A 21,639-nucleotide genomic window follows, 5' to 3' on the forward strand; every position below is an offset into this window, starting at 1 on the left:
TTCGATTTTCTTCAACAGTAACTTTTATGATTTGAAAGTGAATCTAGTTGGTACTTTGGGGGGTCAAAAGTAAAATATTTCCCAGTAGTTTTCAAAAGCGACGTGAAAAACAAAAGAAAAATTAAGGAAAAACGGGAATTTTTACGCAAAATCAATTTTTCACAAAATTGAATTTGGTTTTTGGTGTAACTTTAAAAAAAATGACCGTAGACACATGAAATTTTGACTGAATGTTTATCTTAGCATCTTCTATACACCATAACATTTTCAAAATATTTTGATTTATTTTGAGCTCTTTACGGACATTTTCATTTTCCATTTTTTTTTAGTTTTTTTTCTAAAAATATCAATAAAATTTTATTTGTTGGATAAAAAAGCTTGAAAATTTAATAGAAGGCTCCTAGTATATTGTTTCAAAGGCAGATGAAAAATATTAAAAATCGTTAGTCACAGTTTTTTTTTATAAGCATTTAAAGTTCAAAAAATGACAAAATATGGAAAAATCACGAAAATTTGCAAATTATTTCGAGTTAGAAATTCATAAAAATTTTTCTTTTTAAATCTAAGATATGAAAATGTAATACAAGATTCCTTATAGGATAATCTACCTTTACCAAAAAAAAAATGTCTATAAGAAACTCAAATTAAATTTTTATGGGCGTTAGAAAATTCATATTTTTACAACATTTGATATTCACTCGATTTCTTACGTAACGATTTTCTTATTTTGTTGTAATTAAAAAACGAGTGACTGTAGAAACTTGAAAATTTCACTGAATGTTTATATTAGCATTTTATATATACGATAAAATTTTTAAAATAATTTGACTCTTTTTGAGCTGTTTACGGACATTGTAAGTTTTCAATTTTTTTAGTTTTTTTTTTCTATAAATATCAATAAAGTTTTATCTGTTGGGCCAAAAAGTGTATAAATTTAATACAAAGCTCCTGATATATTGTTACAATATCAGTTGAAAAATATTAAAAATACATAGGCACAATTTTTTTTTATAAGCATTTAAAGATCAAATTTTGACAAAATTTATCAAATTTTAATTTGAAAAATTATTTTGTAGTTAAAAATTTATAAAATGTTCAATTTTTGTATCTAAGAATTAAAAATTTAAAACAAGATTCCACGTAAGTAATTAATTCTGTTACCAAAAAATCTAAAATATACATTTAAACGGTTTATTTTTATAGTCATTTAAAGTACAAATTTGGACGAAATTACATATTAAAAACCTAGGATAACTCTTTTAGTTATTTTGTTGTGATTGTATAATATTATTCGTGGGCTACTTGAAACTTCTAAAGTATACTATCATATATCTATGATTTTACCACGGTTTTTTGTTGATGTATAACGCGTTATAACTTATAAGTACCTAATAGATATTATGATATGATTAATTCGGAATTTATTATAGATACCCATTATAGGTCAATTTTTTTTTAATACCATAGATAAGTATATATATGTCTAATACATAGACTGATATACCGTCTCCGCTCAGAATCGTTTTTCTTATACAGTGATATTATATCATTGAATTCAAATTTAATACTGTCCATTATACAGTGACCCACTTCTAACCTACTGTACAGCAGAGCGACATCCACTTACCCACCTTTTTTTATTTTCTTATTAAAATCGAAAATTAACAATCTGTAGAAAAATATATACAATAGGCAAATAGGATTATTTGATGGAAAATATGGACAAGATAATTTTTTATGAGAAGGTAGGCTGTCAGGTGACAGAACCCTGACATAAAGAACATCTAACATAAAATACTATATTATTTTTTATAATTTTACATTTTTACATTTGTTTATGTTAAGTCGTCCTGAAAAAAATACGAAACGAATAATACTATGAATTTATATTTTATATATACCTGCAAGTGGACAATAAACATTAATTATACTTAGTGTACAGATTCCAAACATTTGCAATAATATTGCATTTAAAAATATACACCTGTTAAAATGAACGCATTGTTAAAGATGCTTGACTTAATTTAATTTCAAGTTTCAACATAAACTTATTTACCTCAACTGGCTCAACATCAAACAATTCTTAAGTCCATATTATTTTTAAACATTCCATTGAACAAAATATGCTAAATAATGTTTTGACCTTAAACTTAAACTTATACAAATGACTAAAATAAATGTATTTAAACTTGATGACCTATATATATGGTTATATGTTATGTTTTATACAATCTTTTTTTTATGTAATCTAACCATGATGTAGTATCACGTAAGCTAAATGGACAAATGTAATTTTATCTCTTAAAATATTTAAATATAAAGATATCTCTTTACACTTTAATTCTGTAGAAAATACGATATCATTATTCAATTATAATCAGGTAGAAAGTACACGAGAAACTCGGTTAGCTTATTTACTCATCGTATACCGGATATGTTATGTACTTAGTAACTATATAGCAGTATAACGCCGCATAACTATCGATGATTATTAGTAACTATTATTATTATAATCAGAAATAATTTTTTTAAATATATTAATCATTTTGTTATCGATGCTGTTTTTTAATAATACATTAATAGGTTTTCCAATAAAATATGTAATTACTCATTCCGAAATAGTGTCATACGCGTGTTCTCGAGTGCACTGCACTGCACTGCACACTTAACATCGACTTTAACTATAGATTTTATTGTACTCGCTGTATGTATAGTGTATACACAATAATGACTTAGTCGTAAACGGGATATACAGACAATGTAGTTAGATTAATTGAAATCAATTACTAATCTTTATGTCACGTTTACGACTCTCCGCATAAGTATATATTATACTTGAATTGCACATATCCGATTCTTATAAATAAATAAAATTGGTCGAGCGCATAGGCGCAATTTGGGCAATTGATTCGGGGGGGCTAAATTTATAAAATCAATACAGACCCGCATATTTTTTTTATTAGGTGTATTTAATAATGAATATATTTAAAAACTTAAGGGGGATTAAATAAAACTAGGAGGGGCTAAGCTCCCCTATACCCCCCCCCCCAAATTGCACCTATGCAAAAAAAAACTGTTTATATAGTTGGTAAAGGTAAAACACCACATGATATAAACCAAATTCGGTCATATTATTATTATGTATATATATATTATACCTATACGAACTTATTACGAATCAGTGTCTTACGTATATACTTTGAACATACACCGCACACCGTATGGCGTATAATACTCAAGTGTGTCGTACTACATCCTACACCTATATTATATATAAAATAGATACCTACAAATAGATAACGGGCACCGCCTTCCACGTACGATAATCATAATACCTACGTACATACATAATATACCCATATACATTGCAAATATTAAATCTGCAGTTCAAATAATAATATTACAAATTAAATAACACATCATACACACACATCATGCACACATACGTGCATAAACGTCGTATTACTATCAGCGTCGAAGTTTATTCATCGCGGTCGACCAATATATAAAAGTCCAATGCCGAACCAATTCTCAGTCAGTACTGCGCCGGTTAACGCGAAACACGACGACCGCACGACCGACAGCCCGCCCGCCCACCACACACGTGCTAAATATTTTATTAATTTGGTGTTTTTAAATTTTTTTTTTTTTTAATTTTCGATTATTATTCTCGCGGACCACCGGTCGCGATTTTACGAAATCTCAGAAAACGTACATGCATGGTTTACTTCAAACCGAATTCGCACAAAAAATCATCCTATAGAGTTATGTACAGAGCCCTCTACTTTTTATTCTGTCGAGACTCCGGTAAGTTATTTATAATTAACAACGATAACAATAGCTGTGTTATAACACACAAACGAGTACATATAGTAGGTAATAGGTGTAGGTATGCATAACCAACCTATATATTATATTATAATTGTATTATTATAATTTGAAGGCAAGTCTTCAGTCTAAACTTTAAAACTTGCCAAACTTGTCATTAAAATAACTAACGGAAACAATAAAGTAAGTAAACTTTTAAATAGTTTGACAAATCAAACCTATAAACTGGCCATCTTTTTCAAAAATTTCAAAATAAATACCTTTTTGTATTATGAGTAAGTAGGTATAGGCAAACCAAAAATTATTTTAATAGTAATTGTAGTTTTCTATTAGGTACAGTAATAATTTTACGAAAACGTATCCTGAAATAATTATAAGTTAAAAGTTATTGAAAAGACCGCATTCCGAAAATGTCTCGAATTTCCTACTGCACTTAAATAATATAAAAATATGTGTAATTTATGTGGTTGCAGAAATCCGTTAAGACCATACTTACTTATATAGATTAAAATAGTTGACTATATACTACACACCCATACTGCAGTACACCAAATTTAAAAACATTCACCGCTTTTTGTTAATTTAATTTATTTTCGACATTGGTAGCAATTTAAAATGACAATAACATATTAAGTTTATTTGGTATGCTGTACTACAGGGTTGTTGAAAATACTCAATAAAATGTTCTCTTAAACAAATTTAAGGAAGTTATTTTATTTCAGTTGAACTGCATAAATGAGTGAAGTTTGGGATAACGCATAACATTTTTTTTATATAATTAGTAATACAACACACAACATCAATAGTGTTAAGTAAAATGGATTCAAATTTGTACTCGTAAACTAATAGGTGTATGTAAAAAATGCCCCTAATTCATTTGCCTCAAACATTCAAAATTTAAAATGTTCTTAACATATATAGATATTAAATCAATGTATGCATAATGTCCTGCTGAACCACAAATACACATATTATGTAGGTACACCAATAGGTATAAATATAAATATATATCCTGTCTACGCGTACATCTGCAAAAAAAGAAAAATCGATCTAATAAATAAAAATCCTAACTATTTTATTTACCGTATCGTTTATATACATTATAGATAGGTTATGATAAAATATAACATTATTACTTTAATCTATTGTGCGTGGATGTAACCTATATATACCTCGGCGGTATATAAAATTATAGGTACGGCCGTTGTGCCCTTGTGATGTACCTGGTACCTATAAGCGTATATTATTTATAAATACCATGAGTTGTGTCGTGTTAATAACTCAGAACAGTATTAAAAAAACCACAATACAGTTTTTAATGGTGTACAACATTTTAATGACGCTATAATATTGTATTTCTGGTAAACATCTTATTTATATTGTAGGGAAGTCTCAAAATATCTAATATCACGTTCTACCTATATAGTAGTGTTATTATAACAATGCAGAGCATGTATAGTGTTTTCCGACGATAAATTGCTTGCAATTTGACTATATCTATTTAATAAAGTGTATACTCATTTTGTGACGATTTGAAGCCCTTAACATAAGTTTAAACGTAATTACTTCAACCTAAGATTTAATATTTCTTGAAGGAAGAAAGTATAGCCTTATCTTAAAAAAATTAAAATACATACAAAAATGTTCCTATTTCCTTTATTATAGATAGGTACTAACCATTTGTATATTATTAAAAATTCCGATAAAAGTCAAATTAATGAAAAAAAAAAATAGAAACTTCACTTTTTTGATTTATAAAATCATAATAAATAGTTTAATAAGCAAGTATTAAAATATGCATTTTTTTCTTTTTTCTTTCTCTTATATAGTCTATTATACTTTAGTACTATTATCAAATGATATAGAATGCGTGATACAATTTAGTGAGTATAGGTTATGACTTATGAGTTATGACTAATGATATTATGGGTAATAATTGTTAGCCTATACGGATATGCATATAAATACGTAATATAATGGCAGTAAACGCTCTCATCTCTAAGAAATAAATAATAATAATAAACCAGAATATTCTTTGAAGTGTAACAATCTCTATGAGAATAATTCAACTAATGTGCAAGTGGAAGGGAACAGTATATAAATTATAATTATTCCGTTTAATTTTCGGGTCATTTGAATTTAAAATCGGTATCTCTTTTAAATGAAACAATTAATTTTACTGAGACAAAATATAATGTATAAAATAGTTTTGGGACGTTGTTAACATATTATTAGTGATATTACATAAAAGTTTTATAACAAAAAATGTATGAAATAATTAATAAACATAATATTATATATTTTATTTAAAATTTAACACTGTTAAAAAACAAAATTATAATAATAAATAAAGAAATATTCGTGTTAAGTTACAGTTTAACCTTTATACGTATAACATAATTTTGACAGTGAGACGCATGATATAATTATAATATTATGATATAATATGATAGGTATCTCAAAATATTTTGTGATGCAATATGAGTGTTTTAATATTTTAGCCGTCATGTCTGTAAACGTTTAATACAAGCCGTAAAATACTGAGATGACCAATAATATAGATAGGTACAGGGTGATTATTTTAGTTGTTTCAACAAGTGTAGACTTTTGGAGCTTAGATATGAAGATTGAACATTAAAGTGGCAAGTAGAAAAGTACGCCGCCAGTTCATACATATTATTATATATATATATATTTCTTTTATATAATAAATAATTATATTATGTAATATTTGTATTGTATAGCCACCATTACTAAAGAACTTGGTTATAGACAGTGTGGTTGCCCATCGACCCATACTTGAAAAGTGTCTACCCACCGAAATGAATCTCTATTATCAGTATTAAAGTTAATTTAAACAGCTGGAGATTTAAGCACTATCGCTTATATGTCATAGTTACAATCACGCAACTACAATTTACATTTGAAAGATGACTATATTTATAGTCAAGCAATAGTTAATAGTTAAACAATAAAATCTAAATAGGGCCTCGTGGGATTTCTTACAACGACAGCAACAGCAATGCTTACAACTGATGAATTTCTTAATGTGCTATAGCCTACCTATACTATGTGGGTATAACATAATATTATGTACATTATACATAATGTGTATTATATAAGTTTGGAAGTACCTATGTTTAAATTCGTATATACATTATCAACTAGTAGGCAATTAACACGATGTCTGTATTTCCGTGATAAGTGTAAAAAAACTGAAATCACTAGTACCTAAAATTATTAGATTATTGATAATAAATAATAAGTAATAATATAATTGTGTGTTATATATAATTATATTAAGCAAATACAATTTGTCGCTTTTTATATTTGTTTATTTTTTCATATAAAGTCAATCTTTTTTTTTATTCATTTACTATTTTGGGTTACGCGATGTTATAAATTCCCTTCCTATTACAATAATACCACAAAGACATATTATGTATATTGTATACATCTGGTAACAGTGTATCACAGGAACTATAATTTACCGTAATTATTTACGATTATAGTATTCAAAAAGTGTGGCGACAGGAACTATTTAAAAAAAATAAATTTAAATGCATCGTACTTAACAAAAACCCGGAAAGTCCTAATGCGTTAATGCAAATGCATTCGTTGATAATAATTAGCGAAAAAGACCATCAAATTATGTATACATGGTAATTTATTACTAATTCTTTTAACAGTAAATAGGTACTTTAAAAGTTAAGATTAATTGGTTATTTTACTTATATAACTACATAATCAACTATTTATTAGAAATTCAATATTTACCTATAAAAATTCCCAGAAACATATTTTACTTAGGAAGATGACATTTTTAAATATAATTTAATACTTAAAAATAATAAAAATAGAAGTTTTCCAAAATATTTTCTAATGAGTTCAAATTATGTAAAAAAAATATTTGAAAAACATTCATACCTACGTCTTTTCTCGATAAAGAAATGTTAACTGTTAAAAGAATCACCCAGTATAGTACATTACTGTATTTTTGGCATAATATATGTACCGTTCCTAAAGTTATTATATCTGTACGATTATAATAATAGATGATAGGTAGGTAGGTGAATACTATAATATTATAGTCATTATTATAATTCATTTCACTTTATAATTTTCTCAAATCTAATGAATTCTATTGTTTAGACATTTGAAGGTTCATTATATTATGTATTACTGCTGCAGTACGATCATCACTATGACTAAGGAGATACCGCGTAAGAGTTTTCTAAGTATGCGTCGGCTAAAAATATTTTGAATTTTAAGCTGCGGTAATTAAGATTTATACGACAAAAAATTTAAAATAAAAGTAATGATAAACGTAATGGCTATATTACAAGTAACATAATATCAATTTTAAAACACGCTATTCCGCTTTCCGAGAAAAATCTACTGTTGAGAAAAGTTTGAAACCTATAACTAGTTTCACAAGTTAGTAGTATAAGTATTAAACATTAGTCAGTTGCATACGGCGTCATAAATATCTTGAAAATTATTGATTTGACGATGACTATATTTTTATTAATACATAATATTATGTATTTAATATTTATTATGAGTGTTATTTGAATAGGTAATTAGTTAAAACGTAAAAAAAAATTTTAATTAAACAAATTGAAATGTTTTTATATTTATGAAGTAATCACCTATATTTGGCAACGTTAACAGGCTCATGCGTCAGCATACAATTTAAAATCTAACTAACTATTGTTATTATTCCAATAACCACTAAAGTTATGTACATGTATATATATTGTATCTATATGACTGTATATTATATACAAGGTGATATTTTTAATATAAGAAACTCAGTTTCTGTTAATTTTAGATTCTGAGCCGATTTTACAATGATGTGTGTTTTTCTTTTTTTTTGTGTCTGGCACCGCTTAAAACGGCCACACCGAAATCAATCAATCAGCTCAGAATCGTTTTTCATATACAGTGATATTATATTAAATTAAAACTTTTTTAGTATATTCTACACATCTCAACCCAAAGTAATTAGGTAAATAAAATTGTTATTCTGAAGCAGAATATTTTCCTCTAAACATTGATGTTTGATTCTCAAATAGGTAGATCAAAAATTACAAAGATTATAAGGATTTAAATAATTATTAGACTGAATTTTACTTACCTAGTTGGTACCTGATATAAAAGTAAATCGATGAGGTTTCAAAAATAAAACTATTTCAAATTCAATTTATATTGAATTAAAATTTAGTGCATTAAGTGCGTCAAATTATATAATATGTGTCTGTATATGTATAAAAAAAACTTAAATGTCACAATATGATTATTATACATAATATTTATTATGTTAAAAACTACATAATAATTACAGAGTTTTGATTGGCTGAGGAGTTACAAACAAGTTACTTAACAAAAATATAAACACCCTATATAATTCTTACAATGATTAATGATTAATGACCAATTATAAATGAACACAAACCACATACATCTGGCATATCGTGCGTGTATATTCATCCTGCAGGATGAGTTAGATAATTAACAGCGAGTATGACGATTATGTGTTCCTCAGAGATCTTTTTTTTTTTATACATAACAAAGCTGTATGTTATTATATATAATCATTTATTATTACTATCATATGTATATGCAAAACGAAATTTTGAAAAAAATAATGTTTACAATTATTTTTTATTATTATATTTTTTCAAGTTTTTTACATTTCGAATAATAACATACATTATTAATTTATTAAAATAAATATATGATATAAATTTTAAGTGTCTACGGTTAGTCGTTTTTGAATTACAACAAAATTAGAAAATCGCTAAATTCATTTAATTAAGCCCTGTATTACATTTTCATGCTTTATGGCCCAACAAATTTTATTGATATTTATAGAAAAAAAAAATTTAAATTTGAAATTATCTATAAACAATTTAAAACAACTCAAAATATTTCCTAAATTTAATGGTGTATAGAAAGTAGGAATATAAACATTCAGCGAAATTTTTATGTATCTACAGTTAATTGTTTTTAAATTACAACAAAATAAGAAAATCGCTACATATGAGCAATCGAGAGAAGATCCAATGTTTTAAAAATATTAACTTCATACGCTCATAAAAATTTAATTTGACTTTCTTGTATACATTTTTTTTTTTTTTTTTTGATAAAGGTAGACAAATATATGAGGAAACTTATATTACATTTTCAAATCTTAGATTTAAAAAGTAAATTTTTTAGGAATTTCTAACTCAAAATAATTTGCACATTTTCGTGATTTGTATACGTGTTTTGTCAACGTTTGAACTTTAAATGTTTATAAAAAAAAATTGTTTACATGGATTATTAATATTTTTCATATGTTATTTTAACAATATATTAAGAGCCTTGTATCAAATTTTAAACCTTTTTTACTTAAACAAATAAAATTTTATTGATATTCAAAGAAAAAAATACTAAAAAAAATTGGAAAATGAAAATGTCCTTAAACAGTTCAAAACAAATCAAAATATTTTAAAAATTTTATCTTGTATAGAAAATGCTAATATAAACCAGTGAAATTGTCATGTATTTAGGGCCATTTTTTTTAGAGTTACACCAAAAACCAAAATCGATTTTGCCGAAAACCCGGTTTTTCTTATTTTTTTCCCCCAATGCACCAACTAGATTCACTTTCCCATCGAACAAGGTAATGAAGTTGAAAATCGAAGCACTATTTCGGGTACTTATCCTGTATACAGACACGAAAAAGAATAAAAAAAACACACATCATTAAAAATCAATACATTCATCGCTCCGCTTAAAATCTAAAATCGAATTTTGAACGATTACTTAATCTCCATTAGTAAAATAGCTAGGTAAGTATTTGAAGTTATATAATACTAATTAACAACTCATTAAAAATTTGATTTTTTTCTTTACTAAAATAATACTCCAAATAATATTTTGATTTGGAATATGAAATTAAAAATGATATATTATCATATATTATTATAGTACATCATTAAACAATTTAAAAAATATAAAGTGATAACGCTAGCAAATTTACGAAATATATTTTCAAAAAAGTTTAAAATTGTCGAAATGTAGGGTTCGGATTACAATGCATTTGCATCTTTTTTATTTGAATGTCTGCATATTTATTCTCGTAATATGACAAAAAAAATTGACTTCTTTAAAATATAAAACAGAACTTCGAATTTCGTAAAATAAATCATTTTCATTCTGAATTATATCACATCAGGTAATCTAGTTTTAAATTAGACAAAGCGTGAATTTACCTTTTTGTCACACCAACAAATTAGCCGATTTAATTGCATATAACCTTTATCGGAGTATTACAGTGCAGTACAACAGTAGTATAGTGTTATACAAATGTAATTAGTCAAATTTAACTTTTTACTCGTTTTTTTTTTTTTTTATAAACGTTATACACAATTCTAAATGTTAAATGCATTTTTAATATTTTTAGGACATTTTTCAGAGTTTTTAGGACGTAAATACATATTTTGAAAGGGCATTTTATTGATATTTTTAGAACAATTAAATCTGAGCTCTAGACTTATAAGTCATAACTTAGGTATACAATAATAATTAACAGCAGTACATAGGCATAGTCGATTATGATAATATAATTATAATATTTAGACCACTTAAAATGATTTGATTGTGTATTACGATTTACGATAAAAGATCATATAATTACACCTCCATATTCCAATTAATAAAATCCAATTAAGATAATTTCTTAATAATTAAAGCAAATATAGTAATTTTACACCCACTTCAACAAAAAACACTCTATGTACAGTAAGTTTCGAGTGTCTGCGTATAATGTACCGATTCACGTAAGATGACGATGTTAAATGTTAATTAATAACCAAAAGTAACAGCTAGATAAAGTTACTTTTTTTAAAACACCGCTGTTGTAGGGGTGGTCTCTGGTCAGTCGACCAACAGCTGTTGATAATAATCGAATAAGACGAAGAAGGGGAAACCACTTCTCGGCTACCTATAAGACAATTAGACAAGTGCTGCTGGTAGTGAAAGAAATGTTTACCACACGGACAATATACATACCAAGCTACTTTGTGAATGACACAATATTCTATATTTAGTGAAAATAGCATGCAAAAATGTTGTAATCATTGACGTTAATTTAGAGAGAGCAGCGTGTGTTTATAAATTTACACGTAAGTGCGTAATGTCTATAGGTATAGGTACGTATATATTATAATATAAGGTATTAAGGCGTTTGCAGTCATGCAAAAATATATAAGCGACTCTGCCATTGGAACTTTCAAATAACTATTTACAGTAATTTATGAAAAAAAGGAAACGACGAAACGATTTTAACGTCTCGTCTATATAATATAATATTTTAACTATTAAGTTATTTGGGTTACCGTGTGGCAGCAATATCGAGATGCGCAAATATATTCATAAACTTCACGCTGTTATCGAATACTGTCATACTGATATATCCCATCATAAAATATAACCCTATAAGCCCTACACGTAGAGTCCTCAACTTGGATTACGATAATTACAAATAATAACGAAAAAATAAATTCAATGTTATGAACGCTATAAAAAACAATCGGTTGTCCTTGGAGCTCTCAGGTCGAACTTGCAATATATTTGCACGCGTGTCTCCCTGGTGGGCTACAATAATAATTTTAACTAGCTCAGTTGCAGCAATTTTTTTTACGCATTAACACCTCATTGCAAAACTATTAATGACTGCTATACAACATATTTTAATATTTGACATTGAGTGCCTATTGATCAACGGAGCAGTCTTCCATTCATATTATTGTATCAATTAGGCAGGTAGGTAGGTTAGTTAGGTAGGTAAAACATTTATTACCTATATGATTCATCATTCATTCATATTTTATTATTATATGTTTTGGTTCGAGTATTTCCTAAATAGTATATAATACTTTCAACTTTGATGAAAGCATTTAACCTTATACAATAATGATGTCACCTATACCTATATAAATTGAATTTTCTACCCTTATCTCTCACTCTCTCTCTAAAAAAAAAATTATATTCACCTGGATAGTATATCGAAGATTAATGAAAGAAAAAAAGATTGTATCCTCGTCTTCTCAATATTCATTGCTGGTTGGCCATTGAATTGAGGATTAGTAAAATGTATGATTAACTAATCGTAACTATAAAATGTAAGTTATATTTTATACTGTATAAAATCAAACCGTATTATGATAGCATTATAGGTACCTATCATTATATTATTTTCTTCTTTTGTTAGACAAGAATACGGAAATAAGGAAAGATGTAGATACCTATGGAAGTATATTTAAACATAATATATTCTATACATAAAGAATGACGTAACCTTGTATATTTTTATACTGATTACCTATATTTTATTATAATCTATATTATAATACATAATATTTAAGTAAGAAAATTTATGTTAGAAAACTAATGAATCAAAATGACATATTTTAGTTAAGTCAATTTCACTCTAGATAAATTGCATCATACTGCTTTATAATATAGAATAAAAACGTATTCACAAATTTATATTATAATATCGACTTCAAACCTTTAATGATTATGAAATATGAATTATGATATATTTTTATATGTGTAGTAGGTATATGTAAAGTTACAAATAACATAGCGATAATTGTTGAATATTCATGTGGACGTAACACGATGAATATTATAATATATAATCATTACCTATAAGTATATAACATTATAATATGTCAGTTTTAAAATTTTAAAAGTGTAGGTATACAAAGCGTGTTACGGACGTAAGCAGCTATAAAGCAGGCATGTGCGTATAATAATTAAATAATAAATTTACACAATAAAATATTTCCAAACAAAAAATATTTATAAAAATAAATATTAATTTATAAATATTTATAATAGTTAAATCCCGGTCGAAGTTCATGTTGCAAAATTAATCACAGCTATTTTAACGATTCTATCTATAATAGGTACTTGTATAAATACGCTACAGGTATCGTTTGCGGGTGCGTTGTGCATGTAATTTACTATTACACTAATAGGTACGCATCGTATCCATTATACGAACATACGCGAAATGATTTTTTCAGTCAGAGCTGAATAGCTGATATTATATCCATTCAAACAATCGAATAATAGATATATATATCTTTTTAATGAAAATGTTAACGGTTTTTCACGGTCTGTGAAACATCACACATACAATTATTATACGATTTTATAAAACAGCACGTTTGCATTATTGGCATACGGCTTATACAAACAAAAAGGATTAAAACATATTTTTGTACCTATACATAATGTTATTGTATTCTGTTGTTTTTTTTTTACGAATTTCGTACAACTTAAACGAACTATCTCACTACTAAATGTGTTTATAATTTTATATTATACACACTATCCATTATTGAAACATTTCAACGAAAAGTTATTCAACATTATGGTATAGTTAAAATATTATATAGAGGTAATTTTTTTTCCTTCAATTAACTGCAAACTTCTTATAGTAATAAAGTATTAAGAATGAAGATAATATTATAGTGACACACGCAGGACTAATTTAATACATAAATAATATATAACTACGAATGTGCTAATAATGTATCTGATCACATATAATTATATTTATATACATAGATTATAGATGGGTTTTTAGGTTTGTTATATTATCACCCAATGGCCAAACGGCAAGCAATATCAGGTTAATAAGTAATTATTAATTAATACTTACATTTTATAATAATATATATATACATATTTACACTTATACAGTTGACGTGTATTTGGATTAAAAAATTATATATATAGGTATTAATGTACCATTTCTTACATTTCGAAGTCTCTTATGAGTATATGGTTTAGTTTTTTGGAGTTTTGGATACTAAATAATAATCATTCTATTTTAAATTCCAAATAGTAACCATATATAATATTATTATGTAATAGATAATTAAAAAATATTTAAAAGGCATCAAAATTGAGTTTTTCCGAGTGTAACAATAACATTATTAAAAATATTATCTTTGAAACAAAACAGTTTCTTTTATTTTTCACTACTAAAAAATGCGTTACCTACTCAGAACATCAAAATACATGTGTCTAAGCCCCCCCTCCAAAAAAAAAAAAATCTAGGACATACAATTTTAAAATTCTATATTTCAATGGTCTGTTTGCCTTTAATATATTCAGCCCCTACCCCCCAGTTCAAAGGTTGAAATTGCGACTATGGTGACTATTTAAGCACGCGTGCAATGAAATTCAATTTTTCTCTCCTGCGGGTCAGTTTATTAAAAAAAATCCTTGGCGCCTTATATTACAAAAGGCTCGTGATATATATGATATAAATTTATATTATAATAATTAATAACCAACAATCCACATTATTTTAACATAATAACTCAATGTACGTTATATTGAATGAAAAACAAATGGTCCATTGATTATAATAATCAAATGATTGAAATTAAAATGTATACACCTATAGGTACAAAATATGAATTCTTATCTTATTTTATGTTATAGCTCACCCTGCTGAATCATCTATATTATAACTTAATGTTACCGACACTGTTAAGATAGGCACTAAGCAGTAAGCACACTTAATTTTTTAACCTTCAGGTGCTTTGTTTATACATTATAAATGTGTAAATCGTAATAAGAAAGAACCTAATCTAACCAGAAAGGTTCATATCAGCTAATTGTCATTAGATTATTTTATGCACGTGACTACCTAGTATTTATTTTTTTTATTTTTTTAGGATTATCGCTTGAAATTGTAACATTTCTAATGAAAAATGTATCTTTAAGAATACTTATTGTAAATTGTAATAATGATTATTGGTATATAAATGAGAAGTACCTATAGGTAATGAATACAAATAACTAACGATATTTTGAGGTCATTTATAAAAAATAAAAAATGAGTAGTATCACATCTATATTGTTATTCTACTTCAAAAAGTGAGTGGTTATTGGTTAATTTGTTTTATAAATTTACATTTATTTGTAAATTTTAATTTTTCTCTCCCACAGTTCAATTTATTAAAATAGAATTGGTATACCTTTTAATTTTTTATTATAAAACGCTAGATAGAAGTATCTACTACCAACATTTGTACCCAATAAAATGGATATTATTTTAAATTAAGAGGACGCCACACCCGCATGTATTATATTGCCCACGTCTTACAAACGCATAACATATATATTTTTACGTTTACAAATAATTACAATATTCCATTTTACTCTGTTATTCTTTTAAATTAGAGTGAATTGGCATACAATAAGATTTAAAAGTAAGATTATTACCAAGGTGCAATGGCGCCGAACACGGGTATCAACTGGAGAATATTCTCCAGACTATTTATGAGTAGCCAGGTTGGGTGATAATAAGTGATCAGTCATTAGTGGTATTTAATATTTGAAGGCAGTATATCCTGATTATAATGCACTATTCGAGAGTAGATAACCTTTATTTTTAAGTAGGTGGGTCTAAAACCAGCATTTTTTGCCCATAATATGAAATATAGATCGGCGCCACTGCCAAGATTGACATTTTAATTATAAAGCAAGTTATGAGCATTTTAAAATGCTACATTGCCCTAGCTAATTATCTTACTTTTAAATCTTACTATATAGGTAAATTCACTCTAATAATAAACAAATTACAGAGTAAAATGGAGTATTATTTACGTATAATTTGCTATTTTGTACGTTTGTAAGATGGTGACAACACATGCGGGCGGGTTGCGGGTGTGGCGCGTTATCTTTAATAACTATACACTATAAATGTATTAAAGATAAAATATAACATATAGGTACCTATATCTCATTATTCTACTTCAAAAAGTGAATAGATAATTTTTCCGCCTATAATATAAATTAAGTATTATAAATGCAGAGTTTGGACCATATTATAAATTATAATAATTCACATTGTGATTATGATTATAAACATCAGTGAAGAGAGACTTCACCTTACAGTGTTGAAATATATTTACTCTGATATGTTTTTAAATCTATCAATTCTATTCACTGCAGACGAGTTGGCATTTTATGGCAATGCAGCGCTCGGATATAAGAAGAAGAAATTATATTTTCGAAAATACAAAAATAAGTAATAATAATAATAATATACAAAACTAAAACGTATCGACCTCGTTAAGGTCATAGACTCCACTTGGAACAAGAAACTCATCAAGGTCCTCTAGTTTGTTACCGCGTATTCCGTTTTTATGTATGTGAACAATTTCCTGTTGTTATACATATAATATATATATATATATTATATAAATATAAATAGCCATATAGGCGACTTATATATCTTAAATACACACAAAACCTTAACAATTTACATTGTCATATCATTGAAGATGATTATAGATATAAGATGCGTTATATGGGTGTATATATAAATATTATAATATTATTATCATTATTATATTTTAAAATATTATGATAGGTAGCCGTCGGTCGTGGCGTATATAAATATATAATATACCTATATTATTCAATGTTCAACACTCGGTAATTATCAATAGATACTATATTATAGAGTTGAGGAATTGTGATTAAATAATCGAATCCAAAGCATACAAAAATCTCAATATTTATAAGTTCTTTTAGAAACCATAAGCATCAGTGATCATTGAGTAAGCTTACAAATGTACAGCTAACAAATCTTTTTTTATCAGTTTTGTAATATATTACTATATTAGAATTTAGAATCACTATTTACTTAAAATTTGAACTAAGAAAATGGCAGAGGAGGGTGACAAAAACTTAATGCACCCGGTAGAATAAACGCCAGTTCAATCTACCAGTTACGCATTAAATACTTAAATACCCAACCAGGCCATCTATATTGACAGTTCTTGTATGTTAAAATATAATAGGTACTTGGAAACGTATACTATGTAATATGTTCTGATATTACAAATATGTATAGTGAAACAATTGTAAAACTATTAATTATTATAATTTATAATGGTTAAAAATAAATAAAAATAATTAATTTCTTAAAATGACTACTGATTAAAACTATATATCTGATACTGAAAAATGTAAAATGTATTTTCTGAACTATAAACAATCATTTTTCGTCTATATTTATTTTTAGTTTAAATTAAAATATACACAATCATTGTTACAATTGCTTTGTATGTAATACACACCTAAATACCTATTAAGTATCAAATTAATAGAACAAACAACAAAGGGCTGAGCCCGTATATTCTCTAATACTTAAATACAACGATTTATTTTTTTATTTTTTTAGGAGTCATCCAAATATCTTATCAAAGGCGGCTGATTCTAGTGATCTAAACTCACAACAATTGCCGGTCCCGATCGTCGTTTCCTATTTCGATGGGTTGAGACGAATAGTAACGAGTTTCCAGAGCCTGAAAACCTAGCTATAATAGTTGGTTCAAAGGCCGAAGGAGACATAATACATTGGAGATTTTTTGAGAAGGAAAATTAATTTATTCTAGTCAAATCGCAAGGTTTGAACTTAAGCCAAATTTTGAAAAATAAAATTTGGCAACCGAATTAGTTTGATTACCCGAAGAAATAGACTTTACTTTCTACCATAGATACAGAAATGTTGAAAGTTGTAGGAGCATCATGGGCTCAAACCCAACTGTCGTGGTGTTTGATTATTGCAATTACTTTGTTGGGTTTGCTAGCATTTTATTTTGGAGGAACGATCAGGTAAAAATTTGATGTTTAACAACTGTTTTATAACCATCTGACTATTATTGCGTGTTTGTTCAGAAATGAGTATGATGGTAAATATGCCGCAACAGCCTTTTGGAGCAAAGAATTTGGAATGAGAATTGATTTCTGTGGCCAAAATAACGACCCGCTTACAGTTAGAAAAGGAGTGGCAAGAGCTTATTATAGACCAGATTTATCTGAAAACGGGTAACAACAAATATCATATTTATAATTATTAAAGCTCGGTGATTTATATATTATATAGTATATATATATATATTTTATATAATTAAATTTAGATGGGCAGTTTTAGAAGTGGAGACTCAGGCGGAATACCCGGACTACGTACAAGCTAAGGCTGCTGGATATTTGGAAGGAAGTTTGACATGGAGGATGATTTATTGGCACTGGAAGAACACAGTGGAAAACACATGTATCGGGAGAAGGAACTTCTGTGAACGAATAAGAAAGTATTTAGAAGAAAATGCTGAAGAAATCAAACGAATGGCAAAACGACGAGGCGAATCAGACCCATTTTGGCACCAAGTAATTTTAAAATATTTTTAAAACTGTTTCGAAAAAAATATCATAAAACTGTATTTTTGCCTAGGTTAACATGTTTTACACGCAATTGAAAGCATTGGAGGATGGTTGGCGATTTGGTGTAAAAAGAAGTAGACAAGACATTGACATACCATCTGTGGACTTCTTGTAAGTCTATTGTTTTATTTTCATCGTTTGAAACTGAAAGCTTTTCGTCAATACTATCATAAGTAGATTTATATTTATAATGTGTTTACATTAATTAACACAGTTTGATATATTAATCCCATTAATACCAAATTTAATATTGTACTAGTAAGACATTGATAGAAAGTGTAATTTCACGTGAAAAATACAATTGATTGTTCTCAGGTGGATGAACATAATGCCGGATTTAAAAAACTTTGAACAAAAATGGAACGCATCAAAAGATTTTAATCCAGATAAGCCACCATTATCTGCTACATTGGTAAAAATTATCAGCACTAACCCAATTGACTTTGTATTAGCTCAATCTGCATCTGGATAGTAAGTTTACGTTAATACCTGTCTATGCATTCAATGTTTTGATAGTTTAAAAATAATAATAATAATATTCGTATTTTCAGTTACGGGTCAATGTTGCGCATACAGAAACGCTACAATTTTGGTTTCCATGAAACTCAAAGCGACGATAGTGCGCTTGTTAATGGAAAGATAGTTGAGTTTACGTCGTATCCTGGATCAATTTATTCTCAAGATGACTTTTATAAGGTCATCAAGAAAGGTTCTAAGACGGAGACTACTGTTGTAGGGACAGAATTACAAAATAACAACAGACAACTCTGGGAAAAGATAATGAAGACCGATCAAGTATTTAAACATTCACAGTGCTTAAGAATACAAATATACAATGTAGAGTTTTTTAAAGGAAAATTGTGTTTCAACAGGTCCTGTTGGGTGCAAGAATCATGGCGGCCAATCGTTTAGCGAGTAACAGTAAGAAATGGTATGAGGTGTTTTCGAGAAACAATAGCGGCACCGGAAACAAACAGTGGCTGGTCATCAGCACAAATAGCACATCAATTGCATTTGGAGTCATCGAACAAATGCCCGGCATTGTTAGCTACGAAGAACTTTCAAAAACACTTTTGTCCACCGGTTATTGGGTCAGCAATAGTAATCCGTGTCTCAAGGTCAGTTGTTTAAATATCGCGCAATTAGTTCGTACACTATGGACTATGGTGAATGTATTTTCTAGGTTTCATGCTAGCGCGATCGGTCTAAAATGTGCACTATCCCCTCGACATACACTTCCAAAGAAGATTCAGCATGAGTACGCGCACATTTAGACATCAAGACGAATGTCGACTACCCACAGCCATAAAAAAAATACCCAAATATATTACATCTGCGGGTTAAATATTTCGCCATATTCACTATATTTGAGACACTAAATATGTAAATAATATATACAGCCATAATATACCTAGGTATAGTTTATACAATTAGGCTAACGTGACGGACTGATTTTCACTTTCCAAAAATCATTTATATACACAACAGTCGACAAATGTCATTCAACAATTAAAAGTATTCCTTTTTCTCTGCAAAAACATAATATACATCGATATACAGTATTACAGTATAGGTAAATGCAAATATATATTTTTAAAAACTATGTAATAACTTAAACAATTTAGCCCATCGTCAACATTTCACTGTTTGTACGTTTTAGATCGAAATAACGGTTAAAAAGTTTCGAGACGTCAAACGTCTACTTATATAGGACCAACTTCTAGCTACCACACACATTTTCAGTGTTGTTATACTCCTGAGACCCGTTGAAAAACATAAATATGAGGCCTCGCGCCAATATATTTAAGTGCAATATAGGTACTTCATGTATTTTATAAACGCTTTGCCCGAGAAATGTTTTTTTTTTTTTTTTTAAATCGTCTCTTGTGCGGTTCGCAGGAAACTGTTTACATGTCGGGCGCTGACGGACGGGACGCTGCTGATCACCCGGTGGCAAACATACTGCGCAGCGGACAGCTGAACGTCACCGACATTGGAACGCTTGTGGACCTGATGCGGGGCACCGAAATGTCACTGATCGGCCGAACAGACCTGCTGGGCGTCAAGACCAACGCCATGTTCCGCCGGTTCGCCAATCAGTCGTTTGTGGAACAGCTGACCGCAGCCAACCGGCTCCAGTCGGCCGACGCCACGGCGCCGCTAAAAGACGACCGGACGACGATCGTCACGAACCGGCTACCGTCGTCCGCGGCGTCCGACGACAAGTTGGACGTGGACAAGTGCTTCACGGGAACGGTGGACCTAAAGGTCACTTCGGCGAACATGAACGGTTACTACGCGGCCTCCGGGCCACCGTTCACCATGGACCGCTCCGAGGTCGAACCGTTCCGGTGGTCCGAGAGCCCAATCAGGCACTTGCCGCATTACGGGCACCCGGATGTCTGGGACTTCGAAGTGGAGGGCGTCGTTTGGGTTTGGAAATGATGACTGGAGATCTTGCATGCGTATCGCAATACTATAATATTATACTACCCGTGT

General features: G+C 28.4%; 2 protein-coding genes across 6 annotated transcripts in view; one reads left to right on the forward strand and one right to left on the reverse strand.

Annotated features, from left to right (window-relative positions):
* LOC100169105 (maltase 2) overlaps nucleotides 1-21,639 on the reverse strand; it is a 61,854-nt gene that overhangs the window by 32,773 nt on the left and 7,442 nt on the right. The window lies entirely within an intron of this gene.
* LOC100162356 (putative phospholipase B-like lamina ancestor) overlaps nucleotides 1-21,639 on the forward strand; it is a 31,575-nt gene extending 9,936 nt beyond the window's left edge. Inside the window, exons 1-9 of one of the 4 annotated variants that reach the window (XM_003246651.3) lie at nucleotides 3,527-3,807; nucleotides 18,101-18,534; nucleotides 18,598-18,747; nucleotides 18,840-19,086; nucleotides 19,151-19,251; nucleotides 19,456-19,611; nucleotides 19,692-19,935; nucleotides 20,013-20,258; nucleotides 21,040-21,639. In XM_003246651.3, the coding sequence (XP_003246699.1) occupies nucleotides 18,425-18,534; nucleotides 18,598-18,747; nucleotides 18,840-19,086; nucleotides 19,151-19,251; nucleotides 19,456-19,611; nucleotides 19,692-19,935; nucleotides 20,013-20,258; nucleotides 21,040-21,585 (1,800 nt within the window). In that variant the 5' untranslated portion in view covers nucleotides 3,527-3,807; nucleotides 18,101-18,424 and the 3' untranslated portion in view covers nucleotides 21,586-21,639. Of the gene's footprint in view, nucleotides 1-3,526; nucleotides 3,808-18,100; nucleotides 18,535-18,597; nucleotides 18,748-18,839; nucleotides 19,087-19,150; nucleotides 19,252-19,455; nucleotides 19,612-19,691; nucleotides 19,936-20,012; nucleotides 20,259-20,323; nucleotides 20,534-21,039 lie in introns of those variants that run through there. The other 3 variants (XM_029491084.1, XM_001948052.5, XM_016807103.2) reach the window with 3 other exon arrangements.

This window comes from Acyrthosiphon pisum, chromosome A3 (assembly GCF_005508785.2).
Source record: "Acyrthosiphon pisum isolate AL4f chromosome A3, pea_aphid_22Mar2018_4r6ur, whole genome shotgun sequence".
Classification (NCBI taxonomy): domain Eukaryota; kingdom Metazoa; phylum Arthropoda; class Insecta; order Hemiptera; family Aphididae; genus Acyrthosiphon; species Acyrthosiphon pisum.